This window comes from Puntigrus tetrazona, chromosome 6 (genome assembly GCF_018831695.1).
Source record: "Puntigrus tetrazona isolate hp1 chromosome 6, ASM1883169v1, whole genome shotgun sequence".
NCBI lineage: Eukaryota > Metazoa > Chordata > Actinopteri > Cypriniformes > Cyprinidae > Puntigrus > Puntigrus tetrazona.
This window is the reverse complement of record NC_056704.1, coordinates 2,743,273-2,757,733: the sequence shown is the minus strand read 5'-3', so window position 1 is coordinate 2,757,733 and position 14,461 is coordinate 2,743,273. Positions and strand designations below refer to the sequence as shown.

Genomic DNA, 14,461 nt, shown 5'->3' with positions numbered 1-14,461 from the left:
AAATGTTATTGAACAGCAGTGTGTTTACAATTGAAACTTTTATATTTAATTATTGATGAATTTTGAATGCATTTAATAATGCATTTGAAGCATACAATGCATCAACATGCACAGAAAATTCATATACAATAAGTCCTGGAACATGCATTAAGTTCCAACTGTCCAATATACCTGACAAATATGCTCTACAGGAACACTCAAATTATTACATGAATCTACATGAAATGAACCATATTGAATGTGTGTGGAAAAACTCACAGAAGACTGTGGCCCCTCCGAGCTGAAGCGATACGCCCCTGAGCTGACACTCGTGCTGGTTGCCAAAGAGCTGCGGTGGTCACGTGACCAGTGGTCATTGTGAGGCGGGAGGCTAGGAGGCCGCATGATGATGCCTCCTTCATCATAATCATCGGCATCATAATCTGAATCTTCATCGGGAGGGATTAGCTCCGTCTCCTCTTCCTGAACAGCGTGAGAGTAGGTGGAGCCACTGCTGGAGGGCGGAGCATGATAGGCCAAGGGTGTGATGATGGGCAGGGCAGGGGGCAGAGGCATACGATCGTTTGCGTAAGGATCCTCCTCCGAGGAATCATCGCTGGTGCGGATTCCACTGGTGCGCTGGCCGTCAGAGTGTCCGTGCTCGCTGGGGTTGGGAGAGTCTTTAAATCCGTCTTCGTCCACTCCCAGACCTTCATCCACCTCATCTTCCTCCCCTCTGGCCACCTCCCTCTGTGAGCCACTGGACCCACCCAGCGAGCTTTCGATGTTACGCACACACTCGTCGATCTCATCGAAGTTGAGCGAGGTGAGGAACTGCTGCGCCGCCTTGCAGGCCTCCTCTTCTAGCCTGCGCAGCTCTTGATCACGCAGCCACTGCAGGCGATGCAATGACTGTGCAGTTAAACTCTGCTCCTGAGCCTCTTTCTGACGCCGCAGACCTTCGATCTCACGTTCTAAACGCAAGATCTCCTCCACCTGTGATGTCTGGTTTGTCTCTGCCCCGAACACCTCGCCAAACACCTGCTCTACCAGTAACTTCTCCGCTATAGAGAAGGGTTCAGGGTTCTCAGGTGGGTCGTTCTCAAGTGGAATACTCTCAGGAACAATACTGTCTGGTGTGGCTGTCTCAGTTAAGAAATTTTGAATCTGCTCATGTTTAGTTTTTTCCTCTAATCTTCGAGCTTCCTCTGCCTGTGTAGAACAAAGAGAAAAGAATGTGTTTCCCAATTACTTGAATTTCGTAGAAGAATGTTGAAACCAACAGTAGTTAAGGACAATTAACCAATTTAAATAAATAATAATAACCATTGCTTTCAGTGGTAGTATTTCATAATTAGAAAACTAATATCAAAGAAGTTTTTTTCTTATTTGTTTCTTCACAGATAGACAGACTTACAGACAGAAAGATGGACAGATTAACTAGATAGATAGATAGATAGATAGATAGATAGATAGATAGATAGATAGATAGACAGACAGACAAAAAGATAGACAGATGAATAGACAGACAGACAAATGAATGGACAGACAAAAAGATGATAGATAGATAGATAGATAGATAGATAGATAGATAGATAGATAGATAGATAGATAGATAGACAAAAGAAAGATAGACAGGCAGAAGATAAACAGAAATTTCACTAACTGCTTGTGCTAAGAGCTCCAACTCCAGGCGCTGTCTCTCTCTGATGAAAAAAACATTGCAAGAAAATCAGAAACAAACCCAAAAAACATAAACATAAGTATAATAATAAAGGCCTACCTTTCCAGTGCCTCTTGTTCTTCCTTTTGTCTCTTCTCTTCTTCTTCCCTCTTCCTCTTCTCCTCTAGAAGGTGAACGTAGAGCCGTCGTGCCCTTTGCCCTCTGAGCCTCTTCTGTAAGGTGATGGTGGCCCAGCGCGTCATCTGGAAGCGCCGCCGCCAATACAGTGCGCGGTAGTTTTTCTGGATGACAACAATGCACTGCAACAACCTCCTATACTGCCTCCTACAACCAGCAGAGGGAGTACATGAGAGTTGGCACAAACTGGAAGTGTGAATATGCATGTGTAAGTGTGTTTACCTCGCTCTGTAGCCCAGTATATGAGCTTGAATAATTGAAGCCGCTTTGAGCACTTCTGTTTCTCTCTGCTTCTCTAGCCGCAGCTCTAAACTTTCTTTTATAAACACCTAAAAAAAAAAACAATGTATAGACATCATTCACAACGTGTCATGACTGATCCAGAGTACAAAACCAATAAATTAGATGTTTTTATATTTTAAGCTGCTTAATTTGCACTAAAATCACTTTGATTATTCACTATAGGATTCAACATTCTCATATCTGATGCATTACTATTTAAGTTTGTGAATGTAAATGGAAAAAATGTAATCATAGATTCTAAAACTGGTCACCAGTTATTTATTATTTTAAATCACCTTTTGCATATAACAGCTTATTTTATAAGGTCCTAAATTGTGATAAAATGACAACAGATATTACAAACAGTTTTTCTCTATTAGTTATTAACTGATGAAACTGTTAAAACTGCATAAAGCATTTCATGTCAGCTACCAACAAAAGTCACAAATCTCAAAAATAATATCCAGAAAGCATGATGTTGCTCACTTTGGTTTTTCCCAGCTGCCATTCAGCACTGCTGTTGTCGTAAAGCTGCAGAAGGAGGAGGCACCGCCCCTTTGGGTCATCTGACAAGGCCAAACCCCTCATCAACACATAGTACCTGACAACAAAAAAAAGTTATTAAAGATGACATATTATGCCAGTTTTAACAAAGTGTAAATGCAAGTCACTGGTGTCCCCAGAATGTGTCTGTGAAGGTTTAGCACAAAATACCCTACAGATCATTTATTATTTAATTTAGAAATGCCTATTTTGCGTGGAAGCAGAAACACTAATATTGGTGCCTGTTTCTTTAAATGCAACTGAGCTTTTTCCTTGATGCACTGGGGACCTGATTATAAAAGTCAGGATATGTCACCTTGAAATTGTCATGCAAAAATGTCTTACAATAAGGAAGTGTGAACACAACAGTTTACGCCAACAAACAATGTGAATCCATTGATTTCAATGGTGACCGTAAAACGTGAAGTGATGCCACATCATGCGATCAAAATTTGGGAAATGTTTTTTTTTCACATCAACGGAACAATTTTAAACTTATCCAAATTTAATATCAAACTGACCTGACCTGGCTCTAAGTCGTACTTTTGAATGCAAACACTGCTCGACTTTCTGCCCAATTATAACACTCTCATCCATCATTTGATTATCATTCAATGAATTACTGCTACCATAAAAATAGGAAATGCAGTAAAAGCAGAAGTAACACCACAAATGTTAATTCAGGGTGCCAAACAGTTTAGAACTATGTGAATAAGACACATTCTGGTCTCATTTGCATAGAAAGAAGACTTGTATGAACTGAAAAGAATAATAATGACTTTAATTATGCCAGGAGTGGTGTTGTAAAAAAATTATTTGTCACAAACCAAAATGAAAACGTTTCAGAACAAATCCATTTTTAGCATGAATATGTGAGTTTATTGTGTTTGGGTACAAACCTGAAAGAGAAATCCTTGAACGTTCTCCGAACCGGAAACCCAGAACGTCTGATTTTAACTGTCTCCAACATCCCAGAATATCTCAGCTGGTTGAGGACTACAGACTGCTCAAATTGATTGGGCATCTGCAAAAGAAAGACAGAAACATTGTAGCAATTTCAAACACTACAGCTTCTCCACTGTTCTATTTAAACAAGTTCTAAATCTGAATTAGCTGGATTCATTCTGCTTTTAAATATAGATAGGTTGAGCTTTGAGTGGTTTCATTCTTCAAAATACACTAAGTGGGCCATCATCACCCCCTCTCCCCCGACCTGTGACCCTGTGTGGGGGTGAGGTCGGAAATGGGGCGCTGTGATCCCCGCTTCTAAATGTCATCTCTGTGGAAGGAGGAATGAACCAGAATGAAAGTGAGATGAGGAGATGAGTGCTGAATGAGCTCTGTGAGAGCAAGGTCAATACCAACACACACACACACTCACACTCGCACAATCATTCATTATAGTCAGAGGCACATTAACATACTGATACATGCAGCACAAGTCATAGAACGCAGACAGGATCAATGTCAGAGCGCTTCATTGGGGGAGGGACAACATCTCTCTTTAATTGGCTGCCAGAAAAACAAATACTACCAATATATAAACACATTAAAGGGATAGTTCACTCCAAAATTACCATTTAGCCATGCATATGTTGTTCCAAACTTGATACATGTGTTTTTTCAAAGAATGAAAGTCACAGAGGTCCAATGTTGTTTTGGATCCCACTGGCTTTCACTATACGGGCAAAAACAGTTCTTCAAAATTTCTTATGTTATGTTTCATAGAAGAAAGTAAGTAAGTCATACAGGTTTGGAAAACCAAGAGGATGAATCAATTAGAACAGAAATGTCATTTTGGGTGAACTATCCCTTTAAGAAACAAACAACACTAATAGTGCAAAATAGTGCTTTCATAAATCTACAGTTTATTAAGCAAAAAAACTGAGAAGCATCTTCATTATCCAACAAATAAACAGATATCTCACAACTCATATTATTGAAGACTCTGTCAAAACAGATATTCAAACATCTGTAAAAACTCTCAGCATCTGTCTAAACATCACTACATCAGTTCTGTTTCTCAACAGCTACAATATAACCATACAAAAGGTTGCTTTTTATAATATATGAGCTCTTACTGTATAGTAAAGTGTCCTTTCTCATCCTGTGACCAACAGCAGCTCTGAGCGAGTGTATGTCCACCACGAGCCAGTGATAGACTGGTCAGCTCACACACACATACACTCCCCCAACCTCTCGCTCTCATTCACACACTGCTGGTTGCCATGGGGATCGGACCCATGCTGGGCTAATTTGTGTTTAAGGGGGGAGGGGGTGCTGGAGTGAAATGCATTGTGGGTAGAAAAGGGGTAGAAGTCACCCCAGCTGTTTACATTCAAATAAAGTGGGGGAACAGCGAATAGAGAGACAGACACTTACAACTAAAATATAATATATAGAATGAGACAGAGAGGAAGAAATGAGTTTATTCAATTAACAAAATATCGTAGATTTATTTTAAATTGTTAATATTAGTTGTTCTTTTAAACAGTAATTTACTACTTTTTTTTTTACTACTTTTTTTTTTTTTTTTTGNTTTGAAGTGGATTTGATATTTGATAGATTTAATTTTGACAGATGTCATTTAACAAATTATTAATTTTGTTTTAATATTTATTTAAATGTAATTTACTACTCTAACTCATCAGTTTCAAAAGAAAAACAGAAAAAAAAGAAAATTCACAGACAAAAAATGTTATCAATAGTACCTGTTTAATTTGTCTTTATATTTTAATTATTCCTTCATTATTCTGTACATTATATAGATAATCATACCTTTGGAATTATGGCTTAGTTTATTAATTTAGTTTTTTAACAATTATAATTTTCTTTACTATACTATATTAATTTGCTTGTGTTTTTTAATGTTGTTTTTAAATATCACTATACACTCTTTACTTGTGATTTCTGTACAAGGCTAAATTTGCATATTGATTTACTTCAGCACTGATGTGTTTAAAGCCCAATCTGATTGCAAAAGTAGAATGGAACAGAATTGATGTGTCCCATTAACACCTCGGCACTGACCTTCAACAACTGAACAAAGAGGAACTAACATACACAAAACACACATGCAGTCTGACATCTGCTGTAGAGTTAATAGGCAGGCTGTTGAATGGCCTTGGGTCCAACGCAATCTGAATAGAAATGTGTGCAGAGCGTGTGTGTATCTCTCAAAGGAGTCTTATATCTTCACAAAGAGTTTACGGTGTGTAATCCCCTTCTGTCACTACTGAATGAAAACATAGAGAGATAAACAGCCATACAGAGAATAGCCATCTGACGGTGTGTGTGTCTAATCAGCATGTGTTTTAGATGTCCGAACTTGAACTCGGCCCATAAATGTGACCAGACATGACTGGCATTGTCAAAATAAAAAAAAGAAACAACAATAATTACAAACCTGAATACAACTCAAAGTGACTTAAACTTAGTTCAGTAAGTTTATATGCTTGTGTGTGTGTGTGTGTGACACATACCTTGCTATTGTTGGGTTTAATGCAGCGTACAAAGAATGGATTGGAGGCACTAAGGTTGGACATCAGAGAGTGCAATGAATTCTGGGAAGACAGAAATAAATAATCTGTTACAAAATGTCAAAATGCTTTATAATACTTTCAGTTGGTTTATAATAACTGAAAGATGACCAGGAAGTTTTAATAGTTTCTTTAGTGAAAATAACAGACAGTACACTTTTTAAATCAAAAGTTTTGAAACTTCTGCAGAAAAGTAAGATTCAAGAGAGAAAGTGTAAGTTCAAAATTCTATCAAATGTCATTAGCTTCATTATTATTTTTAAAATGAGCCTTTTCTTACCTGATCTAAAGCATTATTGAAGTTTCTTACCTTAAATTGAGAGCTCACGGTAGGTCTGCGATACTTTGAGCTGCACTTGACAGTGTCCTGTCCAGTCCAGGTGTTCACTCGCTCAAAAAGATCATACACAAAATCCAACCTGAGAGAACAGAAGCATGTGAACAAATGACCTCACAGAGAACAGTTATACAACTACACACACACACACACACACACACCTGCTCTCCCTGAGTAAGTTGAGAATGTCATCTCTGAAAGTATCTCTGTTCTTCTCCAGGATTCCTCTGACATCATACACAACCTGGAGACAAAAAGCAGGATGTTAACCTGAGACGTGACACCCACAATGTTGATGTTGAACATATTTTTGTCTCATTCTCCATTATATACCATAACACATGATATATGCCAGCACTTTTTCTTTATTTTTTTTCCAATAAAAATTTGCGACACAAAAGTACTAAAAACTAAACAAAAAAGGGCTTTATTCAAATGCAACGTATATCTAAAAAAATGCTAAAATGTCTCTCATAACAAATATCGAAACTGTTAAAAAAACAACTTAGCGACTGATTCAATTGACATTGTATGAAAAGTCTGTTTAATCATATTCAATAGAACACCATTTGTGTTGATAAATAATCATTCTTCTGTACTTGTACCTATCATGAAACATGACCTTTTATGAAATATATACACTGCACCTATTTTGCAATTTAAGACTGCATTTGATTTATGACCAACTGCTAATTCACATTTACTGTATATCATAAAAAGTATATTAATCAAAGCAATCAAATCCAAATCAAACATAGACAGGTTGCTGTACCTCTCCAGCATAGTGCTTAATTCCAAACTGATGAACTGCAACACGAGGCTTAACATAGAACTGATTCCTCTAATGAGATGAAGAGAGATATTGATTAGTGATTATACAACAGTTAACATTCAGGGTGGCCAATATTCAAATCTGTGGTGTATCAAATGTTTAGGCTACTCCTTTAACCATCTGGTTACATTCTTACAGCTCTCACACATGCACTGCAAAAACAGCTTATCTCGCCCCCTCTGGCAGATCATTTTACTTGATTTAAGCAAAATGCACTTAATTTAGTCCTATCAGTATGCTGATTTAAGCATTTTAAGATATTTTGACTATAAACAAGACAAAAATACTCAGCAAGATAAACCGTTTTTGCAGTGTGCAAACCTGATGCCCTTTAGAAAAATGATGATATGTGTGATATCTGTGAATGACGTACAGAATGCTGGCTATGGAGTTTCTCCAGCAATGTGTCATCAGTGCCTTTAGGAAAATGACTCTCCTCATTCACAAGAGCAAGCAAACCCAACTTCTGCAGAGAAAACAGGCAAAGACACACTCAGCTCTAAACGTCAGAATGTATACAGTGTTTTTGAGTGAGCCCGTGTTAGTGTGTGTACCTTTTCTATGAGATCAAGGCACTCTCCATTATCCATCCAGTTGACGTCATCCCAGACCAGCCCTTCTCTTTGAACGCAAAGAAATAAAATTTGCAGAGAATTAGATGTTTTCCATGCATGTTAGTTTAATCTGAAGTGTGTTTTGGTTGGTGACGTGCTGAGTGTCTACGTTTGTATATTAGTAATGACATACTTGTTGTACTCGAGTTGCTCCAGAGAGAAAATGTGCTTGTTGAAATACTCCTGTAGTTTCTCATTTGCATAGTTAATGTTAAACTGCTCAAACCGGTTCACCTGAGAGGAAGAAAGAACATTAAGCAGAAATAGCACTAGTCTTGACCACCGTCTTAAAACCTGTCATAAACACGACGTAATGACTCTCACCTCAAAGTTCTCAAACCCGAAGATGTCCAGGATGCCGATGGATCGAAAGTCTTCATTGCCATTGATACGGTTGTTCAATTTACGAATGATCCAAGTGAAGCACTGAGAGTAGAGAGCCATCGCCATAGAGTCTCGCGAGTCCACCGCCTGATGCACACAGATATATTAGTGTTGTTATTCTGAGTTCAAAAGCTATGTATTATTTACTTAACCATAATTAAGGTTTAAAATGTATTAAAATGTGATATGTAGCGTTCAATTTCAGTTTTCCACTAACTTGTTTTTATATTGTTTATTTCTAGATTTTATACATTTATTCATATTCATCTTCAACTAAAAGTTATGCTATATTCATACAGCGTGTGTGGAAGGTGACATGTTTTTAATACAATGCATTTACATGTGAAGTCCTCTAGAGGGAGGGAGAGTTTCTAGGCATGTTTTTAGTGATTTCAAAAGTATTCTGATAAAATCTGTGCTGTTTTCACTAGGGTTGCAAAGAAAAAAATTCAGGTACATTTCTTAAAGTTTCCAAAAAATCCTGAAAATTTTCCACCTCTTTTCAACCCTGATTTTCAGGTATGGCTTGATTGATCATATATACGGATAACTGCTTATCTCTGAATATTATTCTTGCACTTAACAGTAATATGCTGGCACTGAAAGGTTTTGTAAATATTGTGTTAAGAAATTAAGTTCTGATGTTTAATGGGAAACACCCGTTACCTGCTCTACAGTTAGAGGTGTGCTGATTTCTTCTCCTCTGAGGATCATAGATCTATGTGTCAAAACTTCAGCCAGCTGGGCACAATCCAAACCCAAAAGATCTCCAGCTTTACTGAGAGCTAAACGAAGACATATTTTACTTTAATATAAATGCAAAGCAATTAACACCAGCAGATTACAGTAAACAACTCATACATGAATGAATTAATCAAGAGGACAAAAAGCAGAAAGTGGAGGAGTGAGTACCTGATTTAGAGCAGACCTGGGCTCCACCTGCTGTTAAAAAATCTATGTTTCCCACATGCAAGATTCCTGAAAGGAGCCTCAACACCTCCTTGATGTTCTCTTCTCCAAACTGCATTGTCCTCAGAGCATTCTAACACACAAAGTCAATCAGCATAAATAAAGAGTTATTTTAAATCGCAATGACAATATTTCTTAATATTGCAGTTTTACCTGTATCTTTAAACATATTAATACAGCATTAGAGACTTTCTCCAAAAACATTAAAATTAGCACTGACCACAAACCTTTAAAGTTATATGTGGGGGAAAAGAGTAGTAAAATAGTTTGTTGCTGTACAGCAGTGGAGTGTGTGTTAATGTACTTTAGAGTAATCATACAGTGATGTTGTGACTGGCTTACCAGCACTTCCTGAAAAGTCTCTGTGTCATTAATGGCTTTGTCCTTCACACATCCTGACTGACCCAGATAGTGAAAGCCCTCCGGAGGGGAAAGGGAGAACGACTCTGTGAGAAAATGAGGGAGAGCGATAAACACAGATCTTAAACAAACTGATACAATGTCACAAACATCACTGATTCACTGTGATACTATGACTTTTTGACCTCTCTGTCTCATTTGACAGTGACATCAGCAGAAGGTGAACTCTGGCTTAGGTGACTAAACTGAGAAAGCCATGAATAACAACAACAGTTTTGCACATTATATGGCTCATCACTAAACCTGTAATCTCTAATCCGCCTCTGTTTTTGATTTATGGCTTGAAGTTAATTTAAAATGAAATATATTACTATAGTTATTTATAGGTTGCACACTGGAAGAAATCTGAATATGAAAACAGAACCACACATGGCAAAAATCTATTTTAAACAATTTTAGATTCCCATCATCTAAACTGAATCACACTGAAATACGTTAGTCACTTTGTTTCATGCATTCAATTTTGTTAATGTTTTTAATAACAACAACAACAACTGAATGGATTAAAAATGGTAAAACTCAATTTATTAACTCTGGGGGAGTTGCATGGAGAATGAGCCCTGTTCCAAAAAGTAATGTGTTCCTTTTAGGATGTGATACTTATATAAGGGACCTTTGAAGGACAAGACATTATAAGTCTCAATACAGGGGTTAAAAAGAGGCTTCAAACTGAAATCTGAAGACAATATAGACTGCCCAGACTCACCTCTCTGTTCTGCACTGATTCCAGCCAGCAGAGCATAGAATATGTGATAGTTTCGTTCCCCGGGATTTTGACGCACAACACGATTCTGAGAAAAACACAGACAATAAGAGTCCAACAAAGACATAATCAGTGACCCACATAAATCATGCACACAAACACACACACACACACACACACACACACACACACAGAATCATACATATAAAAGTTTAAAAAATGTAAGAAACTCACCTTTTCTAAAAGGTCTGTGTGTTAAAAATATATAGTCAAGGCAAATTCAGAAAGAGGCACAATCACAATAATGGTAATGAAATAAAACTACAGAAATTAATTAACAGATGACATAACAAAACAAAGCACAAACAGAGGATACAGTCTGTGATTCTTCCCCCCTGGATGTTTCCATGCTGACTGAAATGAAGCTGGATGAATTTCCCAAAGCGACTAGAGTTGTTATTGTGAACTGTTTTAGCGTTTCCAAATGCCTCCATTATTGGACTAGAAAGACAGAGAGACAGGTAATGCATCAGAGTGAGCACACTTTGTATATAGAGTGTTTTGTGTTATTTAATATATGTACAAACCTGCTCTCCAGAATGGCCTCCTCTACGTGAGATGATGCTCTCTTTGCAGTTGAGAGCGCCACACTTTGCTGACTCATTGCAGACAGAAAGCGCAGAATCATCTTTGTGCTCTCAGTTTTACCTGCTCCACTCTCCCCACTGATACAGACATACACACACAAACACACACACACACAAACAGGGAGATGAATATTAGCAAAAATGGTTGTAATGAGCAGATGTTGCCAGCAGAGGGCAGTTACATTCTGGCTCTTCAAATAGTCTTTCAAGACACAAGAAGATTTACTGGTACAGTTTACTGCACACTACTTTTCAAATGTTTGGGACCAGTACCAGTTTGGGGTCAACTGATAAAAAGTGGAATTAAATATATTTTTGTTTGGTTCATCAGAGAATCATGAAAAATATGTCACCATTTCCAAAAAAATATTAAGCAGCCTACTTCCTAATAATAAGAAATCTTTCTTTAGCACTAAGCTGACATAATAGAACAATTTATGAAGGGTCATGCTGCTCTAAAGATTGGAGTAATGGTGTTGAAAATTCAGTTTTGTATCAAATAAGTTAATAAGTAAAAAGTAAATGTAAAGTTATTTTAAAGTACAATAAAATTTCACGTTACATAGATGCAGTCATACTGAGATAAAAATATATACAAAAAACCTTACCAATCCCAAACATTGGTGCATTTAACACACTTTCCACAAATTAGGGCAAACTCTCAGGTGTTCAGACTACTGTCAATTGTGAGCTGTTTAATTTCTATACATTTTATGGGATTTGCAAAAAAATATATGAGACACATTTAACAAGCTAATATAATAATTTAATATGCTATTAAGTATTCCATCCGTGTGCAAAGTTACTTTCAGCTCTGTGTTTTTTGTCCTGCCGCTTGCCCTTTTAATTAGGCAAGGCTTGTTTGTGCTCGCTGTGGTTTCATCCTGCAGGTCTGGGAGTTTGAAGGTATTAGATTTCCATTGAAATTCTATGTTGTGGTTTGCAAAAATGGCAGAAGAAAGCGTTCCTGTATTGTGCGTAGTTGCAGCACAAGTTTAAGAAGCACACTTCAGTTTCTACCTTGATTTCTGCACAGTAAGAGAAAAGCCTGTATTCTTTTGGTAGCCCTATCAATGTCCACATGTTTGCTGAGTCTGTACATGCTCAGGGTTTTTCTTAGTCTAGGCTTGGCCACGGCGGTCAGGTATTCTGCCAATTTGTATTCTCTATGTCAGCTCTCAGTAAAGCCGATGAGAGATCTGCAGTGCAGAGAACAAACACAGCAGTCTAGCACCTTTGACCTCTGCATGCTTGTGTAATGAGTGCTGTTAGACAGCCATGAGTTTGACCTCTCGCAGTCAGAGGTGAGGGTTAAGGTCAAGGCAGAAGACTTCATATTCAGACTAAATTAAATAAAAATGAGAACACAAAAGGTAAAAATCTTAAAACGAATCCTGCAGAAACCACTGGCCAGTTAAAGGGATAGTTCACCCCCAAAATGAAAATTCTGTCATTAATTACTTCCAAACCCGTAAGACCTTCATTCATCTTCTGAACATAAATTAAGATATTTTTGAGGAAATCAGAGAGCTATCTGACTCTCCACGGACAGCAACACAACTGAAATGTTCCCAGCTTATAAAAGTAACGTTAATAAATATATCGGTAAAACTGTCCATGCGACATCAGTGGCTCAAATTCAGTTTGAACACATTTTTGCACAAGGAAAACAAAAATAACATAATTTACCCAAACATTCTTTTCCCCTGAGTTACATCTTCCTCCATTTTAGAAAGAATCACAATGCACAAGCATGCTTTACCCTAGGCATAACAAACCGCATATTTTTTTTTATTCCCCCTGAACGCAAAAAATGCGTCAAATACGCTCTCCAAAATGGCAGAAGATGTAACTCAGGGTAGAAGATTGTTATTTTTGTACAAAAAAAAGTATTCATGCGCAAAAGTAGCGTCGCAAAACTAAAGTTGAGCCACTGATGTCACATGGACTGTTTTACCGATGTATTTACTATGTAGTTTCTGGATCTGGGATCATTTCCGTTGCGTTGCTGTCTATTGAGGGTTGGATTTCTCTACGATTTCATCAAAAAGGTCTTAATTTGTGTTCAGAAGATGAACGAAAGTCTTCCGGGTTTTGGAATGACGTGAAGGTGAGTAATCACAGAATTCTAATTTTGAGGTGAACTAACCCTTACGTGCAATGCGATTCAGAAACCCACCTGATGAGCACACACTGGTTGTTGGAGCGTTTCCACAGTGATCTGTAGCACTCGTTAGCGATGGCGTAGAGGTGAGGAGGAATTTCGCCCAGGTGATGTCGACTGTATCGCTCTATGGCTGTGGCGTCATATACATCTGACAGACACTGATAAGGGTTTACTGCTGCTAAAATAGAGCCAATGTACGTCTGCAAACAGATAGAGGAATGAAGAGAGGCAAAAAAAAGGAAAATAGAGACTCATTAAGTAAATAACCACATTTTATAAACACGTCAAGCATGTGTGCACGTTTGGAGACTACTACCAACTTTTTTAAAGCCACTGATGCAAATAGATTGGATTGGTTGTTGAGATGTTTTGATTTGAATACCAAATAAGTGCAAATTGGCATCTAAACGGTCAAATGTTCGTGTGAGTTTATGACTCGTCACACACTCCATCTCTCTTTCCATACTGTATATATGCTCATAAATGTACAATTGGAGATGACATTTGAATTTATCATGCAAACTACAAACTGCATGCGTGTACGGATACATGTGCATACATGAAGCTAATTTGTGTGATTTTGGACACTATGCTGATGTTTATCATATGGACACAAACAGTTTGAAACATTCAATTCATCTTCTTTTGTATTTTGCAGAAGAAAGAAACATTAAATAGTGATTCACCACTAGAATGCAAAGACTTTCGTGCTAATGTCTTTTTTTTAATGCAATGTCTGTCAAAATCAACATTTTCCCACCGAATCCTTAAAGGATGATAGTTTAAATGAACTTGCACTTCTTGTTTATTAGGTTTGTTCAGTCAAATCATCTAGATGAATTTACACAGTACGTTTTATAGTTATATTAATGTCGGATTGTAATTCAGCGAGAGACAGATGGAAACACAGGTACAGTAGAGTAAGTAGTTTTAAAGCAGACATTAAGCTGTCAGTATGTGGTCCTCAGAAGGGGAAAGCCTTCTTATGGAGTCACAGGTGTTATCAGTTTGCTCTGAATGGGCTGGCGGGATTCCCTTCTCTATTCTAGTGCAGGAAAAATACAGTCATTCTTGTAATAAAAAACAAAACACCTTGCTATTTTAAAACTGAGGTGCACTGTTGTCTTAACATCTATGTGACTGAATCTGTGCTTGGAATCAAATACATATATATGTGTATATAT

The 14,461-nt window shown here is 37.5% G+C and overlaps 1 protein-coding gene across 1 annotated transcript in view; it reads right to left on the bottom strand.

Annotated features, from left to right (window-relative positions):
- LOC122346756 (unconventional myosin-X-like) overlaps positions 1-14,461 on the bottom strand; it is a 27,155-nt gene that overhangs the window by 9,123 nt on the left and 3,571 nt on the right. Inside the window, exons 3-24 of the mRNA XM_043241610.1 lie at positions 13,290-13,477; positions 11,051-11,188; positions 10,840-10,964; positions 10,698-10,711; positions 10,467-10,551; positions 9,683-9,786; positions 9,284-9,413; positions 9,038-9,156; positions 8,312-8,458; positions 8,121-8,221; positions 7,928-7,994; positions 7,747-7,839; positions 7,314-7,382; positions 6,703-6,785; positions 6,515-6,623; positions 6,148-6,228; positions 3,565-3,689; positions 2,609-2,723; positions 2,063-2,169; positions 1,763-1,987; positions 1,646-1,685; positions 259-1,191 (exon numbers count right to left, since the gene is read on the bottom strand). Coding sequence (XP_043097545.1) covers positions 259-1,191; positions 1,646-1,685; positions 1,763-1,987; positions 2,063-2,169; positions 2,609-2,723; positions 3,565-3,689; positions 6,148-6,228; positions 6,515-6,623; positions 6,703-6,785; positions 7,314-7,382; positions 7,747-7,839; positions 7,928-7,994; positions 8,121-8,221; positions 8,312-8,458; positions 9,038-9,156; positions 9,284-9,413; positions 9,683-9,786; positions 10,467-10,551; positions 10,698-10,711; positions 10,840-10,964; positions 11,051-11,188; positions 13,290-13,477 — 3,198 coding nt within the window. The remainder of the gene's footprint in view (positions 1-258; positions 1,192-1,645; positions 1,686-1,762; positions 1,988-2,062; positions 2,170-2,608; positions 2,724-3,564; positions 3,690-6,147; positions 6,229-6,514; positions 6,624-6,702; positions 6,786-7,313; positions 7,383-7,746; positions 7,840-7,927; positions 7,995-8,120; positions 8,222-8,311; positions 8,459-9,037; positions 9,157-9,283; positions 9,414-9,682; positions 9,787-10,466; positions 10,552-10,697; positions 10,712-10,839; positions 10,965-11,050; positions 11,189-13,289; positions 13,478-14,461) is intronic.